We start from the raw sequence: 14,381 nt of genomic DNA, 5'->3' as shown, positions 1-14,381 counted from the left end.
AAGGGTAGGAGAGAAGAGCTGCTAGATAAGTACAGGTCAGCTATAGATTTCATTAAGTCTAAAGGAGGGATCCCAATCATATGTAGCATCTTGCCTAGAAGGGGAGTAGGAAATGAATGGTTGTCTAGGGCAATTGGTGTAAATTGCTGGCTAGACAGATACTGCAAGGAACTTGCAATCCCATTCATTGACAACTTGAACAACTTTTATGGCAAACATGATATGTATGCAAGGGATGGGGTACATCTCTCTGGGGCTGGGGTGGTAGCACTTGCAGACTCGATTGAGAAGGCCATTGGTGAAATGCCTATGATTTTAAACTGATGGAAGATAGAGGTATGGGTGTGTGTGGGAAACAAGCAGGTTGCAACACTTGGGTTGGAAACAGTAAATGTATAAAAGGCATTCAGCATGAAGTTATAAATAAAGACAATAGATCAGGTCAGCAAACAAAGGGGGACAGCAGAGGGCAGCAAGGGACTAGCTCCCTTAAGGTTTACTATACTAATAGCAGGAGTGTAAGAAATAAGATAGATGAGCTAAGATTAATTGCAAGTGCAGGAGACATAGATATTATTGCTATAACAGAGACCTGGCTCAATCTGAAAGATAGAGAGATGCCCTCTGAATGTCACATACAAGGCTATAAATTATTCCACACTGACAGGGTCAACAGGAAAGGTGGTGGAGTAGCGATGTATGTCAGAGACAATTTAAATTGTTGTGTTAGACAAGATATTAAATTAGAAGCGTCAGCCACTGAATCTGTTTGGTTACAGCTTCTCGAGGGCCGAGAAAAACTAATTTTGGGTGTGATTTACAGGGCCCCAAATCTTGATAGGGAGTGCAGTAAACTTCTATGGGACGAAATTCGTAAGGCATCTACATACGAAAATGTTGTGCTAATGGGAGATTTCAACTATAGACAGATTGACTGGAGCAATTTGACAGGAAATTTAGAGTCAGGTGACTTTCTTGATACGATCCAGGATTGTTTTTTAAAACAGTTTGTGACAGAGCCAACTAGGGGAAATAACCTCCTTGACTTGGTTCTTGCCAGTAGGGAAACACTAATTAATAATCTTGAGGTTAATGATGAGCTTGGGGAAAGTGATCACAAATCACTCAGTTTTAATATATCATGGAATTCCCCTAATAATGGCAATCAAGTCTCCGTCCCTGACTTTCGCTTGGCTGATTTCATAGGACTGAAAAATTACTTAGGTGGGCTGAACTGGAATGACCTGACTAAGGGTCAGGTAGGTGGTGATGGTTGCCGATATGATGCTTTCCAGGGCATAGTTCTAGCTGCTCAGTCAAATTATGTTCCAAATAGGGAAATCAGATCAAACAAAAATGATCCTAAATGGATGAACAATAGATTAAAATATCTGATTGGTCAAAAGAGAGGCATATATAGGCAAATCAAAAGAGGAGAGGGGCAATTGAGAAATCGATATATTCAGTTAAAGAGAGAAATAAAAAAGGGAATTAGAAAAGCAAAAAGAGATTATGAGGTTAAAGTTGCAAGAGAATCGAAGACTAACCCAAAAGGATTCTTTCAGGTATACAGAAGTAAGATCAGGGACAAGATAGGCCCACTCAAAAGTTCCTCGGGTCAGCTCACTGACAGTGATAAGGAAATGTGTAGAATTTTTAACACATACTTCCTCTCAGTTTTTACACAGGAGGATACCAGCGATATTCCAGTAATGATAAATTATGTAGAACAGGACGATAATAAACTGTGTACTATTAGGGTCACAAGTGACATGGTCCTTAGGCAAATAGATAAATTAAAACCTAACAAATCCCCAGGCCCTGATGAACTGTATGCAAGGGTTCTAAAGGAATGTAAAGAGGAGCTTAGCACACCTTTGGCTAATCTTTTCAACATATCACTACAAACTGGCATGGTGCCAGATAAGTGGAAAATGGCAAATGTGATACCTATTTTCAAAACAGGTGACAGGTCCTTAGCTTCGAACTATAGACCAATAAGCCTAACCTCCATAGTGGGAAAATTTATGGAATCAATAATTGCCGAGGCAGTTCGTAGCCACCTTGAAAAGCATAAATTAATCAACGAATCCCAGCATGGTTTTACAAAGGGGCGTTCCTGCCTTACGAATTTATTAACTTTTTTCACTAAGGTATTTGAGGAGGTAGATCATGGTAATGAATATGATATTGTGTATATGGACTTCAGTAAGGCTTTTGACAGGGTCCCACATCAGAGACTATTGAGGAAAATTAAAGCACATGGAATAGGAGGAGAAATTTTTTCCTGGATAGAGGCATGGTTGACAAATAGGCAGCAGAGAGTTTGCATAAATGGGGAGAAATCAGAGTGGGGAAGTGTCACGAGCGGTGTTCCACAGGGGTCAGTGTTGGGCCCCCTGCTGTTCACAATCTACATAAACGACATAGATGAGGGCATAAAGAGCGACATCGGCAAGTTTGCCGATGACACCAAAATAGGCCGTCGAATTCATTCTGACGAGGACATTCGAGCACTCCAGGAAGATTTGAATAGACTGATGCAGTGGTCGGAGAAGTGGCAGATGCAGTTTAATATAGACAAATGCAAAGTTCTAAATGTTGGACAGGACAATAACCATGCCACATATAAACTAAATAATGTAGATCTTAATATTACGGATTGCGAAAAAGATTTAGGAGTTCTGGTTAGCAGTAATCTGAAACCAAGACAACAGTGCATAAGTGTTCGCAATAAAGCTAATAGAATCCTTGGCTTCATATCAAGAAGCATAAATAATAGGAGTCCTCAGGTTGTTCTTCAACTCTATACATCCTTGGTTAGGCCTCATTTAGATTATGCTGCACAGTTTTGGTCACCTTATTACAGAATGGATATAAATTCTCTGGAAAATGTACAAAGGAGGATGACAAAGTTGATCCCATGTATCAGAAACCTTCCCTATGAGGATAGACTAAGGGCCCTGAATCTGCACTCTCTAGAAAGACGTAGAATTAGGGGGGATATGATTGAGGTGTATAAATGGAAGACAGGAATAAATAAAGGGGATGTAAATAGTGTGCTGAAAATATGTAGCCTAGACAGGACTCGCAGCAATGGTTTTAAGTTGGAAAAATTCAGATTCAGGAAGGATATAGGAAAGTACTGGTTTGGTAATAGAGTTGTGGATGAGTGGAACAAACTCCCAAGTACCGTTATAGAGGCCAGAACGTTGTGTAGCTTTAAAAATAGGTTGGATAAATACATGAGTGGATGTGGGTGGGTGTGAGTTAGACCTGATAGCTTGTGCTACCAGGTCGGTTGCCGTGTTCCTCCCTTAAGTCAATGTGACCTGACCTGACTAGGTTGGGTGCATTGGCTTAAGCCGGTAGGAGACTTGGACCTGCCTCGCATGGGCCAGTAGGCCTTCTGCAGTGTTCCTTCGTTCTTATGTGCAACTCTTGGGTATCTTTATTGAGGAAACGTTTCGCCACACAGTGGCTTCATCAGTCCATACAAAGGAGAATCTTGAAGAACAGGAGGAGAATGAGGTAATCAGTCCCTCAACCTTGAGTCGATGTGGTCAGTCCATCAATCTTGAATAGAATACGGCATACGTGCTGAGAAGGAGCTTATAAACCGTTGGCAGGAGAGGTGCAGCAGTCATAGGTCGTGTAACATTTGTTCAATGTTGAAGTAGGTCGTGCCCAAGAATTAGGCAAGCGTGCCTAATTCTTGGGCACGACATACTTCAACATTGAACAAATGTTACACGACCTATGACTGCTGCACCTCTCCTGCCAACGGTTTATAAGCTCCTTCTCAGCACGTATGCCGTATTCTATTCAAGATTGATGGACTGACCACATCGACTCAAGGTTGAGGGACTGATTACCTCATTCTCCTCCTGTTCTTCAAGATTCTCCTTTGTATGGACTGATGAAGCCACTGTGTGGCGAAACGTTTCCTCAATAAAGATACCCAAGAGTTGCACATGTGTCTAATTTATCAACATGTCGGTTCTCTGAACCATTCATCTACAAACCTGTCAGACACTGCAACTTCTTGGGATCTTAATACCTGGGAATTCTTCGCTTGCCTAATTCTTGGGCACGACCTACTTCAACATTGAACAAATGTTACACGACCTATGACTGCTACACCTCTCCTGCCAACGGTTTATAAGCTCCTTCTCAGCACGTATGCCGTATTCTATTCAAGATTGATGGACTGACCACATCGACTCAAGGTTGAGGGACTGATTACCTCATTCTCCTCCTGTTCTTCAAGATTCTCCTTTGTATGGACTGATGAAGCCACTGTGTGGCGAAACGTTTCCTCAATAAAGATACCCAAGAGTTGCACATGTGTCTAATTTATCAACATGTCGGTTCTCTGAACCATTCATCTACAAGAGCTCAAATTAGAGGAAATGTTTGATTTTTGCCGATGTTGAAGAGTAAACAAATCACGTCACGCACCCAATACTAGTGGGTCTAAAATGTGTTCACAAATGCACTGATATTTGTGCAATTACTACAATAATGCAGTAGCCTGCATAACAGTAAATCTTCTATTTTTTGTATGAATGGAAACTCAAAATGAAAAACAAGTGTAATATAAGAGGGGCCTGGAGACCTGACTAATGAACAGAGGAAATGTTATTGTAGTGTCTGCATTGTTTATTCTGGACCCTATTTTGAAACTGGCCTTTCTTGAATTTTGTGTGAAACTGGCCAAATTACCAATTTCTGATCACTACTGGGTAGCTGAAATAGGTAAATGAGCTGTTTCTTGTTTTCAATAGAATAAAAGGAGTACTAGAAAAACAGCTATGAGTTTGGTTGACTGGAACAATGGAACTGGCCCAAAATAGGTCTCAAAGTGGACAAAATTGCTGATGAGTAAATATCACTGATGAATGGTTCAGAGAACTGACAAGTTGTGTCTAATTTATCAAATATCACTGAGACCGCTAATTTTGCAAGAGCCTAATTCCGTAAGTTTTCCATCAAATTTTGTACTTTTGGTTTCACTGCCTTTAGAAAAAGATTCTGTGTCATTTCATAAGAATTTATTTTTTAAATTTTTCGACACAGAGCAACTTTGGGAGTAGGGGTCTCGACAGGGAAAGGGTTAATCACAATATATATTTCTTTTCAACACATCAGCCATCTCCCACGGATGCAGGGTGACCCAAAAGAGAAACACTTTCACCATCATTCACACATAAAGACTGTCTTTGCAGAGGCACCCAGATACAACAGTTTAGATGTTACTTCAAACAGCCAATGTGTGGTGTGAGTATCATTCAGAGAATTTGGAGCATAGAACTCAAAAGGCAATGTGTGTGTGTGTGTGTGGGGGGGGGGAGGGTCATCAGAGATGTAATTCCGAGGGCTGAGGAGAGGTGATTCATGAAGCGGTTTAGGGATGTAGTGAGGAAGGAGGGGAATAGGTTGACAAAGAGAGTATAAAATCTGGCTGGAAGGTAAGAGAGGAAGGGATTGTTCCAGGATTGGTTGGAGGGATGGGAGTACAACAGATTTTTAGTTTTAGGGACTTGAGCATCCAGGTTTGGGTGAGCATGTTTAGATAGGAATGAACAGAGCCAAGTGACTTTCAATGCATGCTGTTGGTATGTGAGCAAGGCAACCTTTATGAAGGGGTTTGGGGAAATGGTTAGCCAGATGAGAGTCTGAGAGGTGGGACACAAAGGGGGTGTTGCAGTCTGAAGGTAACTGCTATTGCTGTCTTCTGGAAAGAGTGAATTGAATGAATGATGGTGAACGAGTTTCCTCTCTTTGGGGCCACCTTGCCTTGGTGGGAGATGGCCATTCAGGAAAGATGATTACTATTTTTTTTTTTTACTTGTTTTAATCAGCACTAGTATTACTGTAGAAAACCAATAACATTTCCATAATATTTTTTTTTAGCAATACATTACTTGTGTCAAGTACTATCTTAGTATACAGCAATTTGTAAATTATTTTTTTATCCTTATCATTATATAATGCGATTAACCCTTAAACGGTCCAAACGTATATACGTTCATTCGCGAAGCGCCCCGAATGTTTTGAAAAATAAAAAAAATTTTTTTTTTTAATTAAAAAAAAAAAAAAAAACAGAGCACATTATTCTAAGTGTTATAGGATAAAAAAAAAAATTAGGGTCAGTATTTACCGACTTCTGGGCCTCATAGGCCCAGAAGTTGGCACTGGATGCTCACTTGACAGCAACACCGAGTCCTGCTGCTTGCAGAAATGTTGCCGATATACCTTTTTTTTATTTTTCATATTATTTTATGTAATTTTTATGTTCTGATAATTACAATTTGTAGTAGTTCTTGTCATTTCATAACCAATCTTTGTTCTGACACCAGTATTAGGTACTGAAATTGTACTCAAATTCTCACAAACACACTGACAAGTGGACATTTACACCTGCTTGATAAAGCTCCTGGAGAGCGAAACGTTGCCACAATAAATGTCACATTAGTTGCACTTGTGTCCTTTTACTTTACATTTACTATTGTCTTGGAATATAAACAAAGTATTTATTGGTCTCAGCAATGTTTTGGATATGTGGAAGTATATAATAATAATAATAGGTAGTAGGTTGGTAGACAGCAACCACCCAGGGAGGTACTACCGTCCTGCCAAGTGAGTGTAAAACGAAGCCTGTGATTGTTTTACATGATGGTAGGATTGCTGATGTCTTTTGTCTGTCTCATAAATATGCAAGATTACAGGTACGTCTTGCTACTTCTACTTACACTTAGGTCACACTACACATACATGTACACATTTATTTATACACACTCATCTGAGTTTTCTTTGATTTTATCTTAATAGTTCTTGGTCTTATTAATTTTCCTTTCATATCCACGGGGAAGTGGAATAAGAATCTTTCCTCCGTAAGCCATGCGTGTTGTAAAAGTCAACTAAAATGCCGGGAACAATGGGCTAGTAACCCCTTTTCCTGTAAAGATTACTAAAAAGAATAAGAAGAAAATTGTCAAAGTGGGAAGTCTGAATGTGCGTGGATGTTGTGCAGATGATAAGAAAGAGATGATTGTGGATGTTATGAATGAGAAGAAGCTGGATGTCCTGGCTTTAAGTGAAACAAAGCTGAAGGGGGTGGGAGAGTTTCAGTGGAGAGGAATAAATGGGATTAGGTCAGGGGTTTCAAATAGAGTTAGAGCTAAAGAAGGAGTAGCAATAATGTTGAAGGATAAGCTATGGCAGGAAAAGAGGGACTATAAATGTATTAATTCAAGGATTATGTGGAGTAAAATAAAGATTGGATGTGAAAAGTGGGTTATAATAAGCGTGTATGCACCTGGAGAAGAGAGAAGTGTAGAGGAGAGAGAGAGATTTTGGGAAATGTTGAGTGAATGCGTGGGGAGTTTTGAATCAAGTGTGAGAGTAATGGTGGTTGGGGATTTCAATGCTAAAGTGGGTAAAAATGTTATGGAAGGAGTAGTAGGTAAATTTGGGGTGCCAGGGGTAAATGTAAATGGGGAGCCTTTAATTGAGCTATGTGTAGAAAGAAATTTGGTAATAAGTAATACATATTTTATGAAAAAGAGGATAAATAAATATACAAGGTATGATGTAGCACGTAATGAAAGTAGTTTATTAGATTATGTATTGGTGGATAAAAGGTTGATGGGTAGGCTCCAGGATGTACATGTTTATAGAGGGGCAACTGATATATCGGATCATTATTTAGTTGTAGCTACAGTTAGAGTAAGAGGTAGATGGGAAAAGAGGAAGGTGGCAACAACAAGTAAGAGGGAGGTGAAAGTGTATAAACTAAGGGAGGAGGAAGTTCGGGTGAGATATAAGCGACTATTGGCAGAAAGGTGGGCTAGTGCAAAGATGAGTAGTGAGGGGGTTGAAGAGGGTTGGAATAGTATTAAAAATGCAGTATCAGAATGTGGGGCAGAAGTTTGTGGTTATAGGAGGGTGGGGGCAGGAGGAAAGAGGAGTGATTGGTGGAATGATGAAGTAAAGGGTGTGATAAAAGAGAAAAAGGTAGCTTATGAGAGGTTTTTACAAAGCAGAAGTGTTATAAGAAGAGCAGAGTATATGGAGAGTAAAAGAAAGGTAAAGAGAGTGGTGAGAGAGTGCAAAAGGAGAGCAGATGATAGAGTGGGAGAGGCACTGTCAAGAAATTTTAATGAAAATAAGAAAAAATTTTGGAGTGAGTTAAACAAGTTAAGAAAGCCTAGGGAAAATATGGATTTGTCAGTTAAAAACAGAGTAGGGGAGTTAGTAGATGGGGAGATGGAGGTATTAGGTAGATGGCGAGAATATTTTGAGGAACTTTTAAATGTTAAGGAAGAAACAGAGGCAGTAATTTCATGCACTGGTCAGGGAGGTATACCATCTTTTAGGAGTGAAGAAGAGCAGAATGTAAGTGTGGGGGAGGTACGTGAGGCATTACGTAAAATGAAAGGGGGTAAAGCAGCTGGAACTGATGGGATCATGACAGAAATGTTAAAAGCAGGGGGGGGATATAGTGTTGGAGTGGTTGGTACTTTTGTTTAATAAATGTATGAAAGAGGGGAAGGTACCTAGGGATTGGCAGAGAGCATGTATAGTCCCTTTATATAAAGGGAAAGGGGACAAAAGAGACTGTAAAAATTATAGAGGAATAAGCTTACTGAGTATACCAGGAAAAGTGTACAGTAGGGTTATAATTGAAAGAATTAGAGGTAAGACAGAATGTAGGATTGCGGATGAGCAAGGAGGTTTTAGAGTGGGTAGGGGATGTGTAGATCAGGTGTTTACATTGAAGCATATATGTGAACAGTATTTAGATAAAGATAGGGAAGTTTTTATTGCATTTATGGATTTAGAAAAGGCATATGATAGAGTGGATAGAGGAGCAATGTGGTAGATGTTGCAAGTATATGGAATAGGTGGTAAGTTATTAAATGCTGTAAAGAGTTTTTATGAGGATAGTGAGGCTCAGGTTAGGGTGTGCAGAAGAGAGGGAGACTACTTCCCGGTAAAAGTAGGTCTTAGACAGGGATGTGTAATGTCACCATGGTTGTTTAATATATTTATAGATGGGGTTGTAAAGGAAGTAAATGCTAGGGTGTTTGGGAGAGGGGTGGGATTAAATTATGGGGAATCAAATTCAAAATGGGAATTGACACAGTTACTTTTTGCTGATGATACTGTGCTTATGGGAGATTCTAAAGAAAAATTGCAAAGGTTAGTGGATGAGTTTGGGAATGTGTGTAAAGGTAGAAAGTTGAAAGTGAACATAGAAAAGAGTAAGGTGATGAGGGTGTCAAATGATTTAGATAAAGAAAAATTGGATATCAAATTGGGGAGGAGGAGTATGAAAGAAGTGAATGTTTTCAGATACTTGGGAGTTGACGTGTCGGCGGATGGATTTATGAAGGATGAGGTTAATCATAGAATTGATGAGGGAAAAAAGGTGAGTGGTGCGTTGAGGTATATGTGGAGTCAAAAAACGTTATCTATGGAGGCAAAGAAGGGAATGTATGAAAGTATAGTAGTACCAACACTCTTATATGGATGTGAAGCTTGGGTGGTAAATGCAGCAGCGAGGAGACGGTTGGAGGCAGTGGAGATGTCCTGTCTAAGGGCAATGTGTGGTGTAAATATTATGCAGAAAATTCGGAGTGTGGAAATTAGGAGGTGTGGAGTTAATAAAAGCATTAGTCAGAGGGCAAAAGAGGGGTTGTTGAGGTGGTTTGGTCATTTAGAGAGAATGGATCAAAGTAGAATGACATGGAAAGCATATAAATCTATAGGGGAAGGAAGGAGGGGTAGGGGTCGTCCTCGAAAGGGTTGGAAAGAGGGGGTAAAGGAGGTTTTGTGGGCTTGGACTTCCAGCAAGCGTGCATGAGCGTGTTAGATAGGAGTGAATGGAGACGAATGATACTTGGGACCTGACGATCTGTTGGAGTGTGAGCAGGGTAATAATTAGTGAAGGGATTCAGGGAAACCGGTTATGTTCATATAGTCGGACTTGAGTCCTGGAAATGGGAAGTACAATGCCTGCACTTTAAAGGAGGGGTTTGGGATATTGGCAGTTTGGAGGGATATGTTGTGTATCTTTATACGTATATGCTTCTAAGCTGTTGTATTCTGAGCACCTCTGCAAAAGCAGTGATAATGTGTGAGTGTGGTGAAAGTGTTGAATGATGATGAAAGTATTTTCTTTTTGGGGATTTTCTTTCTTTTTTTGGGTCACCCTGCCTCGGTGGGAGACGGCCGACTTGTTGGAAAAAAAAAAAAAAAAATTCAGAGCGCCGGGGGAGAGAACATAGATCTACGTTTGGACAGTTAATGGGTTAAAGAAGGGGTTTGGGATATTTGCTGTTTGGAGTGACATCTGAACTGTCATATTTGTGTGCCTTTGCAAAGACAGTGATTAGGTGTGAACGATGGCAAAAATGTTTTTCTTTTTTTGAGCCACCCTGCCTCAGTGGGAGACAGCTGTTGTGTCGGAAGAAAAGTGTGCATTTTTGCATAGCCTCCAAAATCTCTTTTACAGTAGAGCATAAATTCAACTCACCATGGAAGAACCAGTGGTGGTGGTGGGATGGACATCAGGAGATACAAGGCCAGCAAATACACACATAGCATAAGACTCCTCTGGGCTCACAATTGCTGATGGTCCATTAGAGGTGAGGTAAGTTAGTGCTGCCTGCTGTGCACTCTGACATCGGTACTCCATTAAACCTTCACTTGTCAGCAAATGAGCATCTAAAAGGGAATGGTTATGGTGAATTCTGTAGAATTTACGTATTAATGCTAATTAACAACATAATCATTTCCAAGGTAATGGCAAAACTTTTAACAATGAAAAATATTTTTACTTGGATAAAGACTTGTATAATATAAATTATAGTACAGTGTTTATATCAATACTAAACCTGCAGGGGTTATTTACCATAATCATAAAGGCTTGATCCTCTATGCTAACAATGAGACAAGCAATACTTACGAAAATGGAGAACGATTATTATTTTGGTGTTTAGAAATTAAGAAAAGTAGAGCAAGGAAGGAAATGTTTTAAATGCTTTAAATCCTGAGAGTTCACAAAAGAGACATCCCATGCATACTAGTTTGGTAAATGCAATAAGAACAGTATACTGAAAGGGGAAAAATAATCTGAGCAGCTGCACAAATTTTTCAGGTGAGCAAATATCAGAAAATGGAGTAAAAAAATAATACTGCCAATGTGACAGATTACAACAGAGCCACATGATCCAGGGACTGAAGATATATTAACATGCTTCGTTTAAAGCTTATCAACTGAATGAAAGCCTTTAACGCCATAACCAAACTGAAAACTTCTACTGCATGTGAACAATATTTTGTTTTTAAAATTATCTCATTAAGGTAAAGGTAGAAACTGGAAAGTGAATATAGATAAGAGTAAGGTGATGAGAGTATCAAACGATTTAGATAAAGAAAAAATCGGATATCACATTGGAGAAAGGGACTATGGAAGAAGTGACTGTTTTCAGATACAGTGGTACCCCGAATTTCAAACAGCCCCCAACTCGAACAATTACGTAAGTGTATTTTTGCAAGTGCTTTTGTAAGTGTATTTTTGGGGGTCTGAAACGGACTAACCTAATTTACATTACTTCTTATGGGAACAAATCTGTTCGGTAACGGAACTCGAACCGCCTTGTGGAATGAATTATGGCTGAAATTTGAGGTACCACTGTATTTGGGAGTTGAATTGTCAGTGGATGGGTTTATGAAGGTTGAGGTTAACCATAGAACTGATGAAGGAAAAAAGGTGAGTGGTGCATTGTGGTATCTGTGGAGACAGAAGAAAAAAAAAAAAAAAAAAAATCCATGGAAGCCAAGAAGGGAATGTATGAAAGTACAGTGGTACCAACACTCTTATATGGATGTGAAGCTTGGGTTGTAAATGCTGCAGTGAGGAGGCGGCTGGAGGCAGTGGAGATGTCCTAAGGGCAATGTATGCGGAGGCTGAAGAGGGGGTTGAGGTGGTTTGGTCATTTAGAGAGAATGGAACAAAGTAGAATGACTTGGAGAACATATAAATCTGTAGGGAAAGGAAGGTGGGGTAGGGGTCCTCCACGAAAAGGTTGGAGGGAGAGGGTAAAGGAGGTTTTTGAAGGCGAAGGGCTTGGATTTCCAGCAAGTGTGTGAGAGCATGCTAGATAGGAGTGAATGGAGACAAATGGTTTTTGGGACCTGACAAGCTGTTGGAGTGTGAGCAGGGTAATATTTTTTGAAGGGATTCAGGGAAACCAGTTAGCCAGACTTGAGTCCTGGAAATGGGAAGTACAATGCCTGCACTTTAACCCTTTGACTGTGGCAACCCCCAATCCTGAGGCGTCTCCTGGTGTCGCAAAAAAAAAAAAAAATCTTATGAAATGATAGAGAATCTTTTCCCGATTGTAATGACACCAAAAAAAACAAAATTTGATGGAAAACTGACGGAATTACGCTCTCGCAAAGTTAGCGACCTCAGCGATATTTACAAATCGGCGATTTCGCCCACTTTGAGCCCTATTTTCGGCTAATTCCATTGTTCCAGTCAACCAAACTCATAGGTATTTCTTTAGAACTCCGTTTTTTCTAACGACTGAGTACAAGAAACTGCCCATTTACCGATTTCAACTATCCAATAACGGGGTCAGAAATTTACAATTTGACCAATTTCACGAAAATTAAAAAATACGACAATTTCAAAATAAGGTCCAGAATGAACAATGCAGACATTCCTGGCTCTAAAATAACATTTGTCTTGTTCATCAGTCACGTCTCCAGGCCCATCTGATATTACTCTTGCTTTCTATTATGAATTTTTATTCAAATAAAAAATAGAGGATTTGCTGTTATGCAGACTACTGCAATACTGTAATAATTGTACAAATAATGCCAACCCATTCATGACTGCATATTAGAATGGCTAGTTGGACATTTATTGGACAATGGCATCATTTGTTTACTTTTGAACATCGGCAAAAATCAAACATTTCCCCTACTTTGAGCTAGATTTCCAGGTTCTTTTTATAGTAAAATCAATCAAAATCCCCTTTATTTCTATAATATGTTTTCCATTATATCAAATAAGACCAAGAAAATGAGAATACAACCATAAATACTATACGAAAATAGACCACAAAGTCAGCATTTTAATTAAAAAAAAAAAAACGGCCAGTTTTTTTTCCTTATTATGCACTGCGTGCTCCAGGTTTTTTTATATGATGCACACTGATCACACAGACCCATTCTCTCACACATGGGCCTACCAGCTTTCTCCTGCTTGATTTGAAGCCGCTAGAATTTCTGAGTATATATACGTCAAACACGGTACCTCGTAAGACGTATATATACGACCAAAACAATCAAAGGGTTAAAGGTGGGGTTTGGGATATTGGCAGTTTGGAGTGACTATATAAACTGTTGGATCTGGGCACCTCTGCAAAGACAGTGACTATATATGAGTGATGGTGAAAGTGTTGAGTAATAATGAAAGTTTTTTTTTCTTTCTTTTGGGTCACCCTGCCTTGGTGGGTGGGAGAAAAAAAAAAAAAGTATCACTTTCACCAAGACAACAAGAGCAAACCTAAGTAAAAAATTGTATGTATTTACGACTTTTTTCTATTTTGTCTATTAATAAGTGAATTTTAAGTACATAATGGCAACTCTGCCTTGCTGGCATGAAGTGCAACAACATCCAATAACCCCAGTGTACCACAGTCAGAGCCTCTACCCACCACTCAATTCTTCTGTTACTATTTCTTTCGTTTGATGACCTATCTTTTGCAACCTAATCATCTGTGCAACTGTCTCGAGTGTTAGCGATTTATTCTTGCCCATATTAATTTGCCTATAGCCAAAAATGACTAACAAACTTGGCAATAAAACCACATAGCACAGGGAGACAACAGACACATGCATATCCATCCACCATATCTGCAGTATGTGACTAGTATGGATTGCGAGAGCACCAACGATTCTCGTAATGTGTTGTGTGTGTGGCCAGGCTGAGTTGAGTACAGGTGCCAAGGTCATGGAATGCATCTACAGCATAAAACAAGGGATACTTGTATGCATTCAAGGGGTTTACTGTTTACAAGGGATAACAGGTGATACAACAAGAAGGCTGATTATGTGATCCAGAATTTGAAAGCAAATGGATTAATGAGGAAAAGAGCTAGAAAAATAAAGATTTTACAATAGGAAATTTGAAAATGGCATGAGACACTACACTATGACAAGAGAACTGGTATTTAGGGTTACAATGTGGAAGTGAAAGCTAAAAAAAAGATAATAACAAAGGCAGCTTTAAAATGAAAGAACTTTACAGTAGTGGATCAGGCAAAGCAGTTACTGAAGCTGTTTTATACTGTGATAAG

The 14,381-nt window shown here is 39.4% G+C and overlaps 1 protein-coding gene across 6 annotated transcripts in view; it reads right to left on the bottom strand.

The window, feature by feature from the left end:
• The window catches only part of Elys (AT hook containing transcription factor 1 homolog), a 269,815-nt gene that overhangs the window by 190,713 nt on the left and 64,721 nt on the right, over positions 1-14,381 (bottom strand). For all 6 annotated transcript variants that reach the window (XM_070089464.1, XM_070089469.1, XM_070089468.1 and 3 more), the window contains exon 11: positions 10,544-10,734. In XM_070089464.1, coding sequence (XP_069945565.1) covers positions 10,544-10,734 — 191 coding nt within the window. The remainder of the gene's footprint in view (positions 1-10,543; positions 10,735-14,381) is intronic.

This window comes from Cherax quadricarinatus, chromosome 28 (genome assembly GCF_038502225.1).
Source record: "Cherax quadricarinatus isolate ZL_2023a chromosome 28, ASM3850222v1, whole genome shotgun sequence".
Taxonomy (NCBI): Eukaryota; Metazoa; Arthropoda; class Malacostraca; order Decapoda; family Parastacidae; genus Cherax; species Cherax quadricarinatus.
Note: the sequence above shows the minus strand (reverse complement) of the source record. Positions and strands in the feature narration are given on the sequence as shown.